The 20,639-nt window shown below is 32.3% G+C and overlaps 1 protein-coding gene across 11 annotated transcripts in view; it reads right to left on the bottom strand.

Annotated features, from left to right (window-relative positions):
- Window positions 1–20,639, bottom strand: part of MIA2 (MIA SH3 domain ER export factor 2) — a 68,706-nt gene that overhangs the window by 24,723 nt on the left and 23,344 nt on the right. For 10 of the 11 annotated variants that reach the window (XM_074290723.1, XM_074290730.1, XM_074290725.1 and 7 more), the window contains 4 exons: window positions 19,489–19,611; window positions 14,044–14,164; window positions 13,138–13,184; window positions 4,536–4,626 (listed from right to left, as the gene is read on the bottom strand). In XM_074290723.1, coding sequence (XP_074146824.1) covers window positions 4,536–4,626; window positions 13,138–13,184; window positions 14,044–14,164; window positions 19,489–19,611 — 382 coding nt within the window. The remainder of the gene's footprint in view (window positions 1–4,535; window positions 4,627–13,137; window positions 13,185–14,043; window positions 14,165–19,488; window positions 19,612–20,639) is intronic. The other variant, XM_074290721.1, reaches the window with a different exon arrangement.

The following is a 20,639-nucleotide window of genomic DNA, read 5'->3' as shown; positions in this document are numbered from 1 at the left end:
TCTAATTATGTTACTTTTAACCAATATTTCTCAACTTACAGTGAATGATAATGAAGGAAAACCCTAAAATCTTAGAGATAGGCATTTCAAAAGCAGATTTAATACTGTTTACATTTATTTGGTTATTTAAAAAAAAAAAAAAGTTTCCAGGTTAGGTTTGCGTAGTGGGTAGAGCACCAGCCTTGATGTCAGGATGACCTAAGTTCAAATCTGGCCTCAGACACTTAACACTTCCTAGCTGTGTGACCTTGGGCAAGTCACTTAATTTGCCTCAGCCAAAACAAAACAAAACAAAAAAAAGTTTCCATTTAAAAATTCTAAAGTTAACAGATATCAACTAAAATGTGCTCTTCCATGTTCACAACAGAACAGAGAGAGCTGAATAATGAAACTATGAATCTCTATTATGGACAACTAATAACATAACAAATTCAAATTCAAAATGTTCCTTTCAAAGCTGTTCTACTTCTCTGTGATTGCCTATCTTTCTGCTGCTCTCTTGTGAATTTCAAAAACTTATTCAATTACACTTTTCTTTTTTTCTTCAACCCTACCCTTTGCTTGCTCTCTTTTTCCTTATACTTTATACCCCACAACCTCATTAAGAAAAAAGAAAAACAAAACTTTTGTAATAAATATATACAGTCAAGCAAAACAAATCTCCACATTGGCTATGTCTGAAATGTCTATTTCACTCAGCATCTTGCATCTACTACCTATCTTTGACATAGGGAGCATACTTCCTCAATTCTACAATCATTGCAGTGATCAGAATCATCATTTTGATCATTTCTCATGGCACAATAATATTCCGTTATATTCAAATGCACTATAACCTTTTCAACCAATACTCAATTTATGGGCACACTCTTTGTCACTACAAAATAGTTGATATAAATATTTTTGTATATATGGATCCTTTCCTTGTTTCATTTGATCTCTTTGGAATACAGGCATAGTAATGGCACTGCTGAGTCAAAGGGTAAGCCCAATTCAATGACTTTCTGAGGGCAAAGTTTCAAATTGCTTTCCAGAATGGCTGGACCAATCCACTAATGATGCATCAGTACACCTAAAGCAATTGTCATTTTTAATTTTTACAACTTTGCCAATCTGGTGGGTATAAAGTAGAACTTCAGAGTTGTTTTAATTTTTATTTCTTTAATGATTTGCAAGTACATTTTTTCATATTTGTCAATAGTCTGGATTTCTTTCTTTGAAAACTGTCTCTTCCATCTTTAACCATATTTTTAAAAAATGGCTCTTTTTTAAAAATTTTAAATCAATTCCTTAGAAATACTGGAAATATTGGCTAATAGGAAACCTGCTGCATGGAATGGGAAGTATGACACAAAGTGAATAAAATAGAACAAGAACAATACAAAAAAAACCAGTTATACAATATGAATGAAAACAACACTAAATAGCAACAAAATCATGTCAAATATAATGGGACAGTGCTGGTTTCACATTACATGTTTCCATTTGCTAACACTAAACTACAAAAAATAGAAAGTAACATAAGTTTCAATTATTCAATTAAATTTGCTTAAATGTTTTTCCCTCCATGAAAAGTAGATGATCATCCATCCCCCTATTAAGATAATAGGAACATACTGTCAATTGTCCTTTATTCTTGAAGAAGACCATGACAATAGATTGATGCTATGACATGTAAGTGAATTGGATTTAAGTCACAGAGGTGCTGTGTAAGATCACCTGCCCCACTTCCCCCTCCAGAGCCATCTGGGTCCAGTGGCAAGATATAGATCAAGGTGACTGGAGATGACCCTGGATGATAGGAATATAGAATAAAATCTGGAAGAGATTTCAAAGGAAATCTAGATCAATTCCCTCCATTTTACAGCTAAGTTATCCAAGATCATAGGCAATAATCAGCAGAACCAGACTTTGAACCCAAGTCCTTCAGGTCCAAATATAATGCTTTTTCTACTGCATACTGATAGGGCATAATAGATAACAGAACTGATCTTGTACACGGGAAAACCCGAGTTCACATTTTATCTCTGATACATTCTGGCACTTAAAGAACTCTATAATTCTGTAAATTGCAGATAAAGTGCACTTGCACAAGTAAAAGGTACTTCCTCATCTGGCAACGTTATCAGTGAAATCACAGGTTTAATCCTGTTCCTGTTTCCTAACCCTAAGGAAAGTACTATTTAAAGATAGATTTCTTTGTTTAGAAGTGACATGTTTCAAAACAAATTATTACTAGAACAATTTTAAATGAAATAAATTTAATGGCCTTTTCTTAATTAAGATTCTTCTTAACTTTTCGGTAGCCTTAGATGCTACTGATCATGCCCTCCTCCAAATATTTCTCTTCTTTGGGCTACTATAGCACTGTTTTCTCCTGGTTCTCCTCCTACCTGTCTGCTCACTCTTTCTAAAGCTCCTATGGTAGATGATCATCCATCCCCCATGAAACATGGCTATCTTCCAAGGGTCAATCCTGTTCCCTCTTCTCTTCCTATACTCTTTCCCTTGGTGATCTCATCCACTTTTGTTAATTCAATTGAAATCTAGAAAAAGGAGTGGCAAATGTAAAGAGCCAATACAGCTTCATCAAAAACAGATTATCACAGATTAAACTTCATTCCATCTCTGATTAGTTTATTATTATGCTGTCAAATAATTCCAAATTCCAAAATTCCAAAGCTAAAGAATATCTAAAACTTTAGTGAAGTCAAAGTATCTCAAGCTATTCTTGTGGAAAAGTTAGAAGGATATGGGCTAGATGATTATACAATAAGAGTTCATAATTGGATGAATGTTCAATCCCAAAGAATTAATGGTTAGATATCAATGTGGAAAAAGGTCTTCAGTAGATAGCCCCAGGTATTTGTGACTTGGTGCTATGCTGTCTAAAATTTTTATCTCTGATAAAATAGGTGAGAAGATTATCAAATTTATAAATCTAGGAAGCATAGCTTATTGTCAGATGACAAGAGTCAGGATCCAAAAATGACTTGAAAATCTATGATATTTAGACCTAATAAGATGAAATGTAATAGATATACATCAGCTTCATAAGTATCAAACGAGGGAATCATAGCTAAAGAGTAAATTATATATATTTTTTAAAATCTGGAGATTTTAGTGGACAAGATTAATGTGAGTCAGCAGTGTGGTACAGCAGTTCAGCAAATTAATGCAATCTTGGGCTATATATATATATATATATATATATATATATATATATATATATATATATATGAAGAGATGTACTTTTTTGAGGGCACTCTTTCCTCTGATCATACCACATCTTAATAATGATATCTGGTTTGGGGATGCCACATTATAAGAAGTACAATAAGTTGATGAATATATAGATCCACATCTCTTCTTTTCATCCCCTTTGTACTCAAGGTTACTTCTTTGACGTCATCACTTCTTGCCTAAACAAATTACACTGAGCTTTCTAAATGGTCTCTCTGCCTCCAGTTTCTCTATTTTCCAAACCATTTTCCATTTAGCTATCAAAATAATCTTCTTAGATACACATTTTACCATGTTATTTCCCTGCTCAAAACTTTTCAGTTACTTCCCATTGCCTCTTTGATAAAATCCAAACTCTTCAACCTGACTTTAAAGACTCTCTGCAAAATCTAACTTCAAAATCTATTTGTCTCATCATCACATTACTTCCCTTCACATACTCTATATCTGAGACAAAAATTAGTTGTTCTCTGAACTCAGTATTCTATTTTCATCACCTTGTTATAGGCCACACATAGGGAAACACTCCCTACTGATTCCACACTTTCACAGTTAATCTTTCTTAAAGACTATGCCCGTTTTAAACAGGTTTAGTAAATATTCAGTTTCAATACTAAATTACTGAAGTATACATTTGTATGTGTGGTAGGAATGTATACACACAAAATGAGATGACACCTCTCTTAGAAATCTATTACAAATAGGCAGCTTGGTGAACAAAATGATAGGCTTGTCAGAAAATCATGGATTCAAATCCTCTAAAATTTACTAACTACGTGACCATAAAATCATAAAATCACTTACCTTGGTCAACTTCAGTTTCCTCATTTGTAAAAAGTTGTTAAAGCCTTATGTGAATGTCAAAAATTACTATTTTGTAATTAATTAAAAATTGAAAGGGATTGTGTCAGTTTTGTTTGGGGACAAAATTTAAATTTGTTTCACTAGATTACATATTAATTACTTGTTTGGGTTTTTTTTAAACCCACTTTTGAATATGTTTAATTTATACCTTAAAAAAAAATCCATATTTGTAATAAGTAATAAATTTATAATTCAATAATAAAATTAGTCAATAATAATAAATAATAAACTTTTTATTCAATAAGGACAAACCTAGTCAAAATCTTAAGTTGTTTAAATATAAATAATCAGAAATAAACAACATATTTCTTCAAAATTGAAAAGCTTAAAAGCATTAAGATAAAATCAACTAATCCTGACATCATTTAATTCAAAGGCAGCAATAACTTTTAAAAACCAATATATGTAAATAAATATAAATGGATTACCTTTAAGTTCTTCCTTTATTTTATCTTCATCAGACAACTGAGAATATATATGATTCCTTTCTGCTTCCAGGGTTTTTAGACAAGCATTCAACTTTTTAAAGTGTAAAATATTTTTTAAAATAAAAAAAAGGAAACATTTGTCATTATAAATATTTATACCCACAATACTACTTATTCACACAGTTTCCACTCCCATTTTTTCCAAGTATTTTATCACTTCACAAATATGGAAGGATGACTATACAGAAATATTTCTTGGGCAATTAAGCCTCACATTCTCAGGTAGCCAGCGTTTACTTTAATTAAATACAATTTAAATACAATTAAATACAATTTATACTTCTTGAAAAGCTTTTTTTCTTGAAAAGCTTTTTGCAAAGAATACATAGAATATTAGTATATGAAAAAACAAATTACTAGTAAGGAAGGGAAAACAAGATGAAAAAAATGTATCTTGTACTTATTACAAAAAATGGATCTTGTACTTATTACAAAAGATGGATGGAGATTAAGAGGAAGAAAAAGTGAATTGTATATGAAAGGAAATACATAGTGCAAATATGATGACAAAATTGTTGATTACAAATCAAACCTGGGAATTTATGTAATAAAAAATGTCAAGTCAAAAAGTAAGGATTCATGAAATTAAATATTTTAATAGGACTTCCAGAGGCAGAGCCAAGATGGCAGAGAGGACATACGCTGACCTTCTCCTACAATCTTCAGATGAATTAGCAAATCCAGCCTCTAATTAGATCTGAATTAGCAGAATCCACAAATACTGGGAGTGCAACAAATTACTAGCAGAAGATAATTTAGAAGATCGCCAGAAAAGATATGTTTCAACTGGAAATGGGAGGGAGGCAGCCGAACACAAACAGCTGAGCACAGACACCAATGCAGACCGCGCAGAGTCCCTGGCATTGAGGACTCAGCAGTGTGGTATAGACTCCACGTAGTGGACAATCTACGGGGAGGAATCTACAGTGGTGTTGGCTACTCTGCCCTGGTTGCAGGCCAGTAAATCAGCAGAGAAGTTAGAAAACATCCAACACAAACACAAAAGGTAAATAGTAAACCCTAAAACACCAGAATCTCATAGGACTTGGTCACGCCCACCCAGCACCAAGAATGAGTCAGCACTGACCCAGCACAGATGGGCCACTTATAAAGGGAGCTGCTGCTTGTAGAGGAAGTTTGGAAAACCTCCCTTGCCCTAAAAGAAGACCTTAACACTTTTTTTTTTTTTAATGAGTAAAAAAGTAAAGAGAACTTTGACCATAGACAGCTTTTATGGCGAAAGAGAAGAACAGAGTTCAAACCCTAAGGATATTAAAGGTAGACTGTCTCCAGATGAAGCCCCAAAAGGTGATATAACCTGGTCCCCATCACACAAGGTTCTCTTTGAAGAAATTAAAAAGGATCTTAAAAAAGAGAGTTAGAAGAAAAATGGTGAAAGAGAATGAAAACTTTGCAAGAGGGTTTGGAAAAGGCATATAACTCATTAAGATAGATTTGGTAAAATGGAAAACAATTCCCAGAAAACCAAAATTTGTGAAAGGAAAAAAGAAAATAACTCCTTAAAAAACAGAATTTGTGAAATGGAAAAAAATTCCATAGAACAAAACAACTCATTTAAAAATTCAATTGGACAAATACAAAAAGAAGTTATAAAGAAAATAATTCACTAAAATTCAGAACTGAACAAATGGAAATTAATGATTCAATGAGACAAGAATCAGTAAACCAAAAAAATGTAAAATAGCTAACTGGGAAAACAACAGACCTGGAAAATAGACAATCTAAGGATTATTGGACTCCCTAAAATCCATGATGAAAAAAATAGCCTAGACACTATTTTTCAGGAAATCATCAAAGAGAACTGCCCGGAGGTCACAGAATCAGAAGGTAAAATGACCATTGAAAGAATTCGCCGAATACCTCCTGAAAGAGACACCAAAATTAGAACCCCAAAGAATATCATGGCTAAATTTCAGAACTATCAGACCAACGAAAAAATATTACAAGTACCCAGAAAGAAATAATTCAAATACAGTGGAGCCAAAATAAAGATTACTCAGGACCTAGCAGCTTTTACTTTAAAGGATTGAAGGGCCTACAATCTGATATTCTGAAAGGCAAAGGAACTTGGAATGGAGCCAAGAATAAATAACCCTGCTAAACTGAGCATTTTCTTTCAGGGAAGAAGATGGACATTCAATGAAACTGATGAATTCCATTTATTTTTGATGAAAAGACCAGAGCTAAACAAAAAATCTGACCTTCAAATATAGACCTCAAGAGAAGCATAAAAAGGTAAAAAAACAAACAAACAAAACCTCTTGAGAACTGTATTTCTGTTATGGGTATAGAGAATACATGTATAATCTGATTTTACCATTATAATATATAAAAAAAACTAGAAGTGGAAAAGTGATTGTAACAGAAAAAAAAGGGGAAAGTGGAGCTAAAATGAGGGAAATTACATCTCAGGAAGAGGCAAAGAAAATCTATTGTAACTGAGGAAAAGAAGGGAGGATGATAAATATTGTGTGAATCTTACTCTCATCAGATTTGGCTCTAAAAAAGAATATTATATACTTGATTTCACCGAGAAACTTCTCTCAGCCTATAGAAAAGTGGAAGGAGAAATCGGAAAAGGGAAGAACAAAAATAGTAGGGGAAAGGTATAAGAAAAGGGGAGGATCTTTAAAGGGGGAGGATTGCTTGAGGCAAGTAGTACTTATAAATAAAATACTGGGGAGAAAGGAAAGGGGAAAAGGAAAGAGAAAAGTACAACTTGGGATCGATAAGTGTAGAGGGGTGGAACATCTGGAGAGGGCTCTGAAAAAAGGTGTACTTGAATCTAAGAAGCAGAGTACTTAAGACTAAGTATCTACTCAATATGATATAATGGCTCTATAAACATATACTCAGATGATATGGTGGTGTGATGACTCTCCTCATGATTGGCGCCTGATGAATGTGTTGTGGTAAGGTAATCTTAGGGAAGGATTGGAGGGCTGAGGGGAGAGGTTCAGAAACTCTGCTGCAGCATGCTCAGCAGGGAAGACTTCAGGCTCCAGACTCCAGAGTCCAGGATCCATCTTTGACAAGCCATGTGGCAGCTTGCCTAGCTCCTTCACTTCTCCTCCTAAAGATTAAAGACTTTTATTGAACCTGAGGCCCTCCAGAGAGCTAGCCCAGCCATTACAAATGAGATGGCAGGAAATATAGAATTGGTAGTTTTAATTGTAAATGTGAATGGGGTGAACTCTCCCATAAAGCATAAGTGGATAACAGACAGGATTAAAAGCCAGAATCTTACAATATGTTGTTTACAAGAAACACATTTAAAGCAGAGTAATACATATAGAGTAAAGGTAAAAGGGTGGAGCAGAATCTATTATGCTTTAGTGAAGTAAAAAAAGCAGAGGTAGCCATCCTAATCTCAGATCAAGCCAAAGCAAAAATTGATCTAATTAAAAGAAGGAAACTATACTTTGCTAAAGGGTACCACAAATAATGAAGCAATATCAACATTAAACATATATGCATCAAGTGATGTAACATCTAAATTCCTAAAAGAGAAATTAAGAGAGTTGTAAGAAGAAATAGACAGCAAAAATATAACAGTAGGAGATTTCAACCTTGCTCTCTCAGAACTAGATAAATCAAACCACAAAATAAATAAGAAAGAAGTTAAAGAGGTAAATAGACTACTAGAAAAACTATCTATGATAGATCTTTGGAGAAAATTGAATGGAGACAGAAAAGAGTACACTTCCTTCTCAGCAGTTCATGAAACCTATACAAAAATTGACCATATATTAGGACATAAAAAACTCAAAATCAAATGCAGAAAGGCAGAAATAGTAAATGCTTTGTTTTCAGATCACGATGCAATAAAAATTACATTCAATAAAAGGCCAGGGGAAAAAAAAAACCAAAAAAGTAATTAGAAACTAAATAATCTCATCCTAAAGAATGAATGGGTGAAACTGCAAATTACAGACACAATCAATAATTCATCCAAGAGAATGACAATGAGACAATAGACAAATTTGTAGGATGCAGCCAAAGCAGTAATAAGAGGAAATTTTGGCTTGCAATTAAAAAAGCTAGAAAAAGAACACATTAAAAATCCCCATTCAAATACCAAACTTAAAATTCTAAAAATCAAAGAAGAGATCAATAAAACTGAAACTAAAAAAACTATTCAATTAATAAATAAAACTAAGACTTGGCTTTATGGAAAAAAACAACAAAACAGATAAACCTTTAGTTAATTTGATTAGAAAAAGGAAAAAGGAAAATAAAATTGTTAGTCTCAAAAATGAAAAGGCTTCTGCCAATGCTATCCACCAATGAAGAGGAAACTAGAGCAATTATCAGTAGTTACTTTGCCCAACTTTAGGACAATAAATTTGACAACCTAAGTGAAATGGAGGAATACCTACAAAAATATAGAGTGCTCACATTAACAGAGGAGGAAATAAATTGCTTAAATAGTCCCATTTTAGGAAAAGAAATAGAACAAGTTATTAATCAACTCCCTAAGAAAAAACCCCCAGGACTAAATAGATTTACATATGAATTCTACCAAACATTTGAAGAACAATTACCTCCAATACTATATAAACTATTTGAAAAAATAGGGAATGAAAGACTCCTGTCAAATGCCTTTTTTGACAGAGACATGGTACTGATACCTAAACCAGCTAGGATGAAAACAGAAAAAGAAAATTATAGACCAATTTCCCTAGTGAATATTGATGCAAAAATCTTAAATAAAATATTAGCAAAGAGATTACAAAAAAATTATCCCCAGGACAGTATACCACAACCAAGTAGGATTTATACCAGGAATTCAGGACTGGTTCAATATTAGGAAAACTATTAACATAATTGGCTCTGTCAATATCCAAATTAACAAAAACCATATGATTATCAATAGATGCAGGAAAAGTATTTGATAAACACCCATTCCTACTAAAAATACTAAAGAGTATAGGAATAAATGGACTTTCCCTTAAAATAGTCAGTTGCATTTATTTAAAACCATCAGCAAGCATCATATGTAATAGGGATAAACTGGAACCATTCTCAATAATATCAGGGGTGAAACAAGGTTGCACACTATTATCATAACTATTCAATGCTAGTTTGGCAATAAGAGAAAAAAAAGAGATTAAAGTATTTTTAAATTAAAGAGTATCACTCTTTGCAGATGATATGAGAGAATTAGAGAACCCTAGAGAATCAACTAAAAAACTATTAGAAGCAATCCACAACATTAGCAAAGTTACAGGATACAAAATAAATCCACATAAATCATCAGCATTTTTATACATCACTAGCAAAATCTAACAGCAAGAGATACAAAGAGAAATTCCATGTAAAATAACTGTTGATAGTATAAAATATTTGGGAATTTATCTGCCAAAGGAAAGTCAGGAAACATGAGCAAAACTACAAAATATTCTTTGTTGTTTATGTGAAAAGACACAGAAAAGTCAGATCCAAGCAATTAGAAAAATATCAAGTGTTCTTGGACAGGTCAAGTGAATATAATAAAGATGACAATCCTACCTAAACTAACCCATTTATTTAGTGCTATACCAATCAAACTCCCAAGAAACTGTTTGACTGACCTAGGAAAAAATAACAAAATTCATCTGGAAGAACAAAAGGTCAAGAATTTCAAAGGAATTAATGAAAAGAAAAGCAAACGAAGGTGGCTGTACCAGATCTAAAACTATATTATAAGCAGTGGTCATCAAAACTATTTGGTACTGGCTAAGAAATAGAATAGTCGATCAGTGGAATAGGTTAGATCACAGAACAAAATAGTCAATGACTAAAGCAATCTAATATTCAACAAACCCAAAGACCCCAGCTTTTAGGATAAAAATTCACTATTTGACAAAAACTGCTAGGAAAATTGGAAACTAGTATAGCAGAAACTAGGCACAGACCTACACTTAACACCTATTCCAAAATAGGGTCAAAATGGGTTCATGATCTATTCAAAGAATGATATCATAAACAAATTAGAAGAACATATGATAGTTTACTTCTCAGATTTGTGGAGGAGGAAGGAATTTGTGACCAAAGAAGAATTAGAGATTATTACTGATCACAAACAGATAATTTTAATTATATTTAGTTAAAATGCTTTTGTACAAACAAAACGAATGCAGACAAGATTAGAAGAGAAGCAATAAACTGGGAGAAAAATTTTTTATATCCAAAGTTCTGATAAAGACCTCATTTCTAAAATATATAGAGAATTGACTGTAATTTATAAGAAATCAAGCTATTCTCCAATTGACAAATGGTCAAAGGATATGAACAGACAATTCCCAGATGAAGAAATTGAAACTATTTCTAGCCATATGAAAAGATGCTCCAAGTCATTATTAATCAGAGAAATGCAAATTAAGACAACTCTGAGATACCACTACACACCTGTTAGATTGGCTAGAATGACAGGGAAAGATAATGTACAATGTTGAAGGGGATGTGGGAAAACAGGGACATTGATACATTGTTGGTGAAATTGTGAATACATCCAGCCATTCTGGTGAATTATTTGGAACTGTGCTCAAAAAGTTATCAAACTGTGAATGCCCTTTGACCCAGCAGTGCTACTACTGGGCTTATATCCCAAAGAGATCTTAAAGAAGGGAAAGGGATCTGTATTTGCAAGAATGTTTGTGGCAGCCCTCTTGGTAGTGGTCACAAACTGGAAACTGAGTGGATGCCCATCAATTGGAGACTGGCTGAATAAATTGTGGTATAGGAATATTATGGAATATTATTGTCCTGTAAAAAATGACCAACAGGATGATTTCAGAAAGGCCTGGAGAGGCCTTGAACTGATACTGAGTGAAATGAGCAGGAGCAGGAGATCATTGTAAACTTCAACAACAATACTATATGATGATCAATTCTAATGGACGTGGCCATTTTCAACAATGAGATGAACCAAATCAGTTCCAAAGAGTAGTAATGAACTGAACCAGTTATGCCCAGCGAAAGAAATCTGGGAGATGACTATGAACCACTACATAGAATTCCCAATACCCCTATTTTTGTCCGCCTGCATTTTTGATTTCCTTCACAGGCTAATTGTACACTATTTCAAAGTATGATTCTTTTTTTAAAGTAAAATAACTATTTGGACATGTATACATATATTTTATTTAATTTATACTTTAACATATGTAACATGTATTGGTCAACCTGCTATCTGGGGGACGAGGGTGGGGGGAAGGAGGAGAAAAATTGGAACAAAAGGCTTGGCAATTGTCAGTGCTATAAAATTACCCATGCATATATCTTGTAAATAAAAAGCTATAATAAAAAAATATAAAGAGAATTCATTCAAATTTATAAGAAATCAAACCATTCTCCAATTGATAAATGGTCAAAGGATATGAACAATTTTCTGATGAAGAAATTGAAACTATTTGTAATCACATGAAAAGGTGCTCCAAATCACTATTGATCAGGGAAATGCAAATTAAGACAATTCTGAGATACCACTACACACCTGTCAGATTGGCTAAGCTATGACCATTGTTGGAGGGGATGTGGGAAAATTGGGACACTGATACATTGTTGGTGGACCTGTGAACAGATCCAGCCATTCTGGAGAGCAGTTTGGAACCATGCTCAAAAAATTATCAAACTCTGCATACCCTTTGATCCAGCAGTGTTTCTACTGGGATTATATCCCAAAGAGATCTTAAAGGAGAGAAAGGGACCCACATGTGGAAAAATGTGGCAGCCCTCTTTGTAGTGCCAAGAAATTGGAAACTGAAAGGATACCCATCACTTGGAAAATGTCTGAATAAATTATGGTACATGAATGCTATGGAATATTATTGTTCTGTAAGAAATGACCAGAAGGATGATTTCAGAGAGGCTTGGAGAGACCTACATGAACTGATGATAAGTAAAATGAGCAGAACCAGGAGATCATTATACATGGCAACAAGACTATCTGACGATTAATTTTGATGGACGTGGTTCTCTTCAATAATGAGATGATTCAAAACAGTTCCACTTGTTCAGTGATGAAGAAAGCCATATACACCCAGAGAGAGAATCATGGGATCAGGGTGTGGAACATAACATAGCATTCTTACTCTCTTTGTTATTTGCTTGAATTTTGTTCTCTTTCTCAGTTTTTCTTCCTTCTTGATCTGATTTTTCTTGTGCAGCAAGATAAATGTATAAATATGTATACATATATTGGAATTAACATGTATTTTAACAATATTTAACATGTATTGGACTACTTTCCAGCTAGGGAAGGGGGAAGGAGAGGGAAATTTGGAACAAAAGGTTTTATAAGGGTCAATGTTGGAAAATTATTCATAAATATGTTTTGTAAATAAAAAGCTCTAATAAATAAAGAAATAAACAAATAAATAAATATTTCAATGATTTTTCAATAATAAAAATTTATGAATAAAATGCTGACCAATTCTTAAATGTGTATGTATGCCTATATTTTATGGATTTAAAATGGATACAATATATATCTCTTTATTCCTTTCCCGTGCTGTTTATAATATTAGGCAATACATACCTTAGCAGCATAAATTAGTTTTTTCACAGTCTGCTTTTGGTGATCATCTACAGTAATTAATAAGAACAGACATAATACAATAAGTTAAAAAGTAAATTGCCATGACACTTTTAGTTAATCTACTGGTATAAATTTGTTACAATGAGGCTTTACTATAACATTTCTAGGTATAATGAATAATTTGCTTTAAGATAAGTCTGACTTGGTTCTGTTCTTTGGAACATATCAATAGAAATGTCAGAAAAGCCCCATTATTAACATTTCTTACATTTTCAGGAGTGAGAGTATAAGAGGAAAATTATAAGTGAGGTCAAACCTTATTACTAATTTCCTTAACTCTTCTTGGCATCCTATAGCAACAAATTACCAACTAATTTGCAGGATAAATTAAAATAAGATTTAGAAAACATTTTTTCCTCTCAAATGATTTTATAATGGGTTAAATGGAGGACCATATAATGGCATTAAGTTTTTTGAGTTTAGTGTCATAACTTTGTTTTAATATACAAATGCTAATAATACAAAAAACATAGTTTTAGAAAACCAACATTTGCTGCTCCTTTACACTATTTCCATTTTCAATCAAAAAGGGAAACGTTTACAGTATTAAAGTCAGGGAAATTAGTTTAAGAATGTAGTGAATGAGACTTCAGCATACTAAAATAACTGACCTCTCAGATTTCAACCAAAAATAGCAGCAGCAGCAAAAATTTTTCCCAAAATTAAAGTATTAAATTATAATAATGTAAAGAAAAAATTTTGGATCTGCTTATTCAAGGCATACTTCAATTATTTGATTTTCATGGTCTTATTAGTGGGCTTTATACATTTCAAAATTATTGAAAACAAACAAGTCAGCCATCTAACAAATTCTTTAACAAGTTTCAGAAGTTAACTTCAAAATACCTAAATGGTCTCCAATTGCTGATTCACTGTTTATTTCAGCTTCACAATGATTATCATTGACATTATCTTCCCCCAGTGCAACAGCCCAATCTTTCATCTTCAGTAAGCATTCTGTCAGAGACTTGGGATTTACCAATAAGGAAAAAATAAAAGTGATTCTAGTTATTTTAATAATGGATTTCAAACTCTACTTTATTGTCCATACTTCAGCAATGAACATATTACCTTTTTAATACTCATCTATACTATTAACGATATGTGTAAGCAGTAGAACAAATAAACTTTCAAACAAAACAATATTTCACAGTCATTTAGATTAGTTTTTCTAACCAAAATTACTTTTTCCAAAACACATGCTGCCGTCCTATCCAAAACAAGAAATTCTTATGTAATTTTAAAGAAAAGGTAGACATAGAAAAAGTGATTTATAGAAGCAACATCTTGCAATATATTTGAACTTATTGTTGAAGTACTTTCAAGATTAGTTTCGTACTAACAGTTATGATAAATAAAAATAAAGACGTATTTTATTTCACATTAAAATTCCCCAAAAGTTAGAACAAAATATAATCAAAGAAATGTATAACTGAAATTACCTTAAAAAGGCTTGTGGGGATAAAATAAGACTTAAGAACAAGTAATGGGTACAAAAATAAAGTTAAGAAAGTCAATCAACTCATTTTTGGAGCCTACCCACTCCAGGGCACTACACAGTTAAATGACAAGTCAATAAGCTAGCCTACTCTCTCTGCTCACTGGCCCTAGATCATACTTCAGTTTTATATCCCATCACTATCCCTAACCCAAAACCCTTTCCATATTCCTAAAAGAAAACTAGTTGTGTTGCTGAGTCAGAATGCAGTCTACAACATTTTCTTTTAGAAAGGCCTGACCAAAAGTAGTAGTTAATATTTGAGTGTCTTCTCAGAACTGCTCCAACAAGTCACTTTCCCTTTTCGTCATCTTTTTTAGTTTGAGAGGAGTGAAATAGAACTACACAGTTATTTTACTTTGTATTTCTAATTATTGCAGATTTTGGGGTTCTCAAATTATGGCCCATGGGCCAGATGCGGCCCACTGAGGACGTTTATGCAGCCTGCCAGGTTATGGCAAATGGGCTGAGGGGAGGAGACAGAGTGTGAGGTTTTGTTTTTACAGCCCTCCAACAGTCTGAGAGACAGTGAACTGGTCCCCTATTTAAAAAGTTTGAGGACCACTCGTTTACCTATTACATAATGATTCTTCTTATGCATTTTAAACAGTTTTTTATATATCTTAGATATCAAACTTTTATCAGAGAAACCTGCTACAGAATTTTTCCCAGTAAACTATTTCCTTGCTAATTTTAACTGAACTGGTTTTATCTGCAGAAGTATTTTAATTGTATATAATCAAAATTTCCTATTTTGCCATTTTGTGAGCCTATTCTTTATGAATTCTTCCCCAACTCACAGCTATAAAAGAAATGTTCTCTGCTCTTCTAATATGTTTACATGACTTTTTTAAAATCTAAGTCATGTATCCATTTGGAACTCAACTTGCAATGTGGTTAGAAGTTTTAGGCTAAATTGCTTTCCAGGATTCCCAGCAGTTTTTGTCCAAAAGCAAATGTCTATCTATCAGACATGCAGAGCCTTTGGGTTAAAGGAACACTATGCTCCAATGTTCGCTGCCTTCTCTCCTCTGTACAACTTAAATTGCTTCTTTTTAACTAATTTTTTTTCCCCTGTGACTGATTTTCTTTTATTTTTAAACTAATACCAAATAGGCTAATGATTACAGATTTAAAGTATAGTTTGTTATCTGGTGCTGCTAGGCTCCCTTTCTTACAACCTTTTTTCATTATTTCTCTTCAGATTTCTAGCTTTTTGTTCCTCCCAATAAATTTAAAATTACCTTTTCTGTTTCTGTAAAAATAATTCTCTGATATGGCAATAACTAATTTAGGTATCATTGTCATGTTTATTATACTGCCTTGAAAAGAGCTAAGTCACTGCTGAACATCATACAATGTGCTACTACTGTATACTGTATTCTCCTACTCAATTCATTCACAATTAGTTCATATATGTCTTTCCAGGTTTTTCTGAAATCTGCCTGCTCATCATTTCTTATAGCACAATAGTATTCCATTACATTGATATATCACAATTTGTTTCAGCTATTTCCCAATAGGCAACTTCTCAATTTCTAATTTTTTGTCACCACAAAAAGAGCTACTATAGAAAGGGACCTACCTGTATGGCAGCCCTCTTTGTAGTGGTCACAAACTGGAAACTGAGTGGATGCCCATCAATTAGAGAATGGCTGAATAAATTGTGGTATAGGAATATTATGGAATATTATTATTCTGTAACAAATGACCAGCAGGATGATTTCAGAAAGGCTTGGAGAGACTTACATGAACTTATGATGAGTGAAATGAGAAGGACCAGGAGATCGTCATGTACTCCAATAACACTACTATATGATGATCAATTCTGATGGACAAGGCCCTCTTCAATAATGAGATGAACCAAATCAGTTCCAATAGAACATAATGAGGTACATCCAACGAAAGAACTCTGGGAGATGACTATGAACCACTACATAGAATTCCCAATTCCTCTATTTTTGTCTGCCAAAATTTTGGTTTCCTTCACAGGCTAATTGTATACTGTTTCAAAGTTCGATTCTTTTTGTACAGCAAAATAGCTGTTTGGACATGTATACATATATTGTATTTAACTTATCCTTTAACATATTTAGCATGTATTGGTCAACCTGCCATCTGGGGGAAGGAGGGGAAAAGTTGGAACAAAAGGTTTTACAATTGTCAATGCTGAAAAATTACCCATGCATAAAATTTTTGTAAAAAAAAAAAGTAATAATAATTTTATATAAATTTATGTTATACACATACATATTATACATATATTATCTGTATTATAAATTAGATGTATATAATAATATATTGTAAATTATATACATTATGAATTGTTTGTAAATTATTTATAAATCACAATTGATAAATAGTCAAAGGATATGAATAGGCAGTTTCTCTGAATCAATAATGATTAGAGATATGCAAATTAAAAGCAGCTCTATGATACCACCTTACAATTATTAGATTGGCTTATATAACAGAAAAAGAAAATGATAAATGTTAGAAGCGATATGGGAAAATTAGGACTATAATGTAGTTAATGGAGTTGTGAACTAATATAGCCATTCTGGAGAGTACTTTGGAACTATGCCCAAAGGGCAGTCCATCTGTGAATACTTTTTGATCCAACAATACCACTACCAGATCTGTATCCCAAGGAAATCATTAAAAAGGGAAAAGAACCTACATGTCCAGAAATATTTATAGCAGCTTTTTTTTTCTTCATCTGAAAACTGCCTATTCATATCCTTTGACTATTTATCAATTGTGAAAATTAACTTATAAATTTAACTCAGTTCTATATATGATTTATAAATAATTTACAAACAATTCATAATGTATATAATTTATAATATATGATTATATGTACAATTTATAAGGCAGATAATATATGTATAATATATAAATGTTAAGTAACAAATATTTTACAAATTTGTTTATAAATATAATTTATAAATAACTCAGTTCTCTATGTAATTTGAGAAATGAACCCTTTATCAGAAACATTTGTTGTAAAAATTGCTTTCCAACTTTCTACTTTACCTCTAACTTTAGTTGCATTGAGTTTTTTTGTGCAAAACTATTAAGCAAATTAGAAGAGCAAAGAACACATTATCTGTCAGATCTATGGAGAAGGTAACAATTCATGACCAAACATGAAATAGAAAGCATCATAAAATATAAAATGGGTAACTCTGATATTATCTTTTATTTCATATTTATTTGCTATGATTTGTTTCATTTCTGATAACATAGGCAATTTGGTTTTCCATTCTATTTTTCATAAAAATTTTATCATGTCTATTAGTTTTTGATTTTTAAAATTTGCTTCTAATTTTCTTAAGGTAAGCTCTGCACTTGTCTCAAGAAGCTCCTCTGCCTAGAATCTTCTTAGTGCTTGCAGGATTCTAAGTGTTCCCTTTTCTTGAAGTAGGCTAGATAAAGATATATATTGTAGGTTTTCTCGGTTTCTTAACATTATTTGGTTTGGCCCTCTTTTGCTTTATTTTTCTGGATTATATGAATAAGAATTGGGCTATTTTGCACTTATTTTGCTTTCTTATTCCGAAGTCCCCCACCTTCTTCAAATTTAATATCAATATTCCAGCACAGTTTGTACCATAATTTCTTTCACCAGTATCTGACCAGCAACTATTTTATTTCCATTTATTTGCTACTACACAGTGTTGCTATAAATATTTTGATGGATATGAGACCTCTCTTTCTTGGACATTTCTAGAATACATGCCTAGCAAAGGGATAGGATGAACATTACACTACCACATCTCACTCTAAAGAATACTTGGCAGATTTGGAACTATGCTCAAAAAGTTATCAAACTGTGCATACCCTTTGACCCAGCAGTGCTGCTACTAGGCTTATATCCCAAAGAGATTTTAAAGAAAGGAAAGGATCCTTTATGTGCAAGAATGTTTGTGGCAGCCCTCTTTGTAGTGGCCAGAAACTGGCAACTACGTGGATGCCCATCAATTGGAGAACAGCTGAATAAATTATGAATATTATGGAATATTATTGTTCTGTAAGAAATGACCAACAGGATGATTTCAGAAAGGCCTAGAGAGACTTACATGAACTGATGCTGAGTGAAATGAGTAGGACCAAGAGATCATTGTAAACTTCAACAACAGTACTATTTGATGATCAATTCTGATGGATGTGGCCATTTTCAACAATGAGATGAACCAAATCAGTTCCAATAGAGCATTAATGAACTGAACCAGCTACACCCAGTGAAAGACTCTGGGAGATGACTATGAACCACTACATAGAATTCCCAATACCCCTATTTTTGTCTGCCTCATTTTTTATTTCTTTCACAGGTTAATTGTATACTACAAAGTCTGATTCTTTTTGTACAGCAAAATAATTGTTTGGACATGAATACATATATTGTATTTAACTTATATTTTAACATATTTAACATGTATTGGTCAACCTGCCACCTGGGAGAAGGAGTGGGGGGAAGGAGAGGAAAAGTTGGAACAAAAGGTTTTGCAATTGTCGATGCTGAAAAATTACTTATGCATATATCTTGTAAATAAAAAGCTATAATAAAAAAAAAATAAAAAGAATACTTGTCAGAAAGCCAGATAACATTTTAATTTGCTAAAATGTGCCTCATAGCACATAAGTTTCATCTGATTTGCACATATAAATTTTAAGTAAGAATAAAGGAATTTTACAATAATACAGCATGTTAAAATAAATGAATGCTGAAGTAAAAAACATTCTACTGAATCCAAAAATAGTAACTAAAACTCAAATCCAAAATGACTTACCTTGATTTGACTTTCTTTATTAATTACAATTTGCTCCAGATTTGCTTTAGAAGTTTCAAACAATTTTTTCTGTTCATTAAGTTCATTTAATCTTTCAGTCCATCCTTTAGCTTCCCGTAAAAGCTGGAATTCCCATAAAGTAATTAATTAGTATATTTTCTACTTACATATGTAGACAAATATATGTAACATTTATTTGAATTCTATTACCAATACTTTGCTTGGGGAAGGTACACTTCATTAAATTTTTTTTTAATTTTTTTTTTTAATATTCCCTGTCTTCTTAGAAGCTTACAAACCAATCAGAAAAATAGGATATGTGTATATGTTTTAAGATAATTAGACATTTACTTATTCTATTATAAACAAAAATATAGTAAAACAATCATAAATTTAGAGGTGGAAAAGCTTTTGGAAGCCATTTAGCCCAATCCCCTTATTTTACAAATCAAAAAATTAAAAGGGAGAGAAGTGGCTTGCCAGGGATCCAATAGCCAATCTGAAAAAGGATTTGAATTCAGGTCTTTCTAACTATAAACTATATACTGAACTACTTAGTTGTTTCCATTTAATATATGAGTGATATATATGAGTAATGTGAGTATCATATAATATATGAGTAATAAAAGAGGGATAACAACAGTATCCTCCAAAGGGAAGAGACATCAGAAAACTGGAATAGTCAAAAATGGTAAGTTAGGTCTTTAGAAATGGATAGGATGTAGTAGAAAGGCCTCTCTTCTCTCCTAAAAGATGAGAAAAACAATTAGGAGACTATTGTTTGCTATTGTGTTCCAGGTATGAAAAGGTATGAGAAACTAGATATAGGTATATATAGATATATACTGTGAGGATTTGAAAAGGGAGAAATTTAATGCAGATAGATAAATTAGAAAACTATTTCCATTATTATTTTTAATAATTAGAGGAATATGTAATATTTTTATCAGTACTGTTTAAAGGAAAACAAGAAGATAAATGTGACCACGTGTGAACATGAGTAGCTAATGAAAAGATGGTTTCTAGACAGATTCCTGACTAGGATAAATGAAGTACACTTAAAAAATTGGCAAGAAAATATTTAGTTGAAGTAGTGCAAATTTGATAAAAAGTGTTTTAAGTCAAAACAATAAAGAAAAAGGGAAACTGTC

This window comes from Sminthopsis crassicaudata, chromosome 2, assembly GCF_048593235.1.
Source record: "Sminthopsis crassicaudata isolate SCR6 chromosome 2, ASM4859323v1, whole genome shotgun sequence".
In the NCBI taxonomy this organism is placed as follows: Eukaryota; Metazoa; Chordata; class Mammalia; order Dasyuromorphia; family Dasyuridae; genus Sminthopsis; species Sminthopsis crassicaudata.
This window is presented reverse-complemented; position numbering and strand designations above follow the sequence as displayed.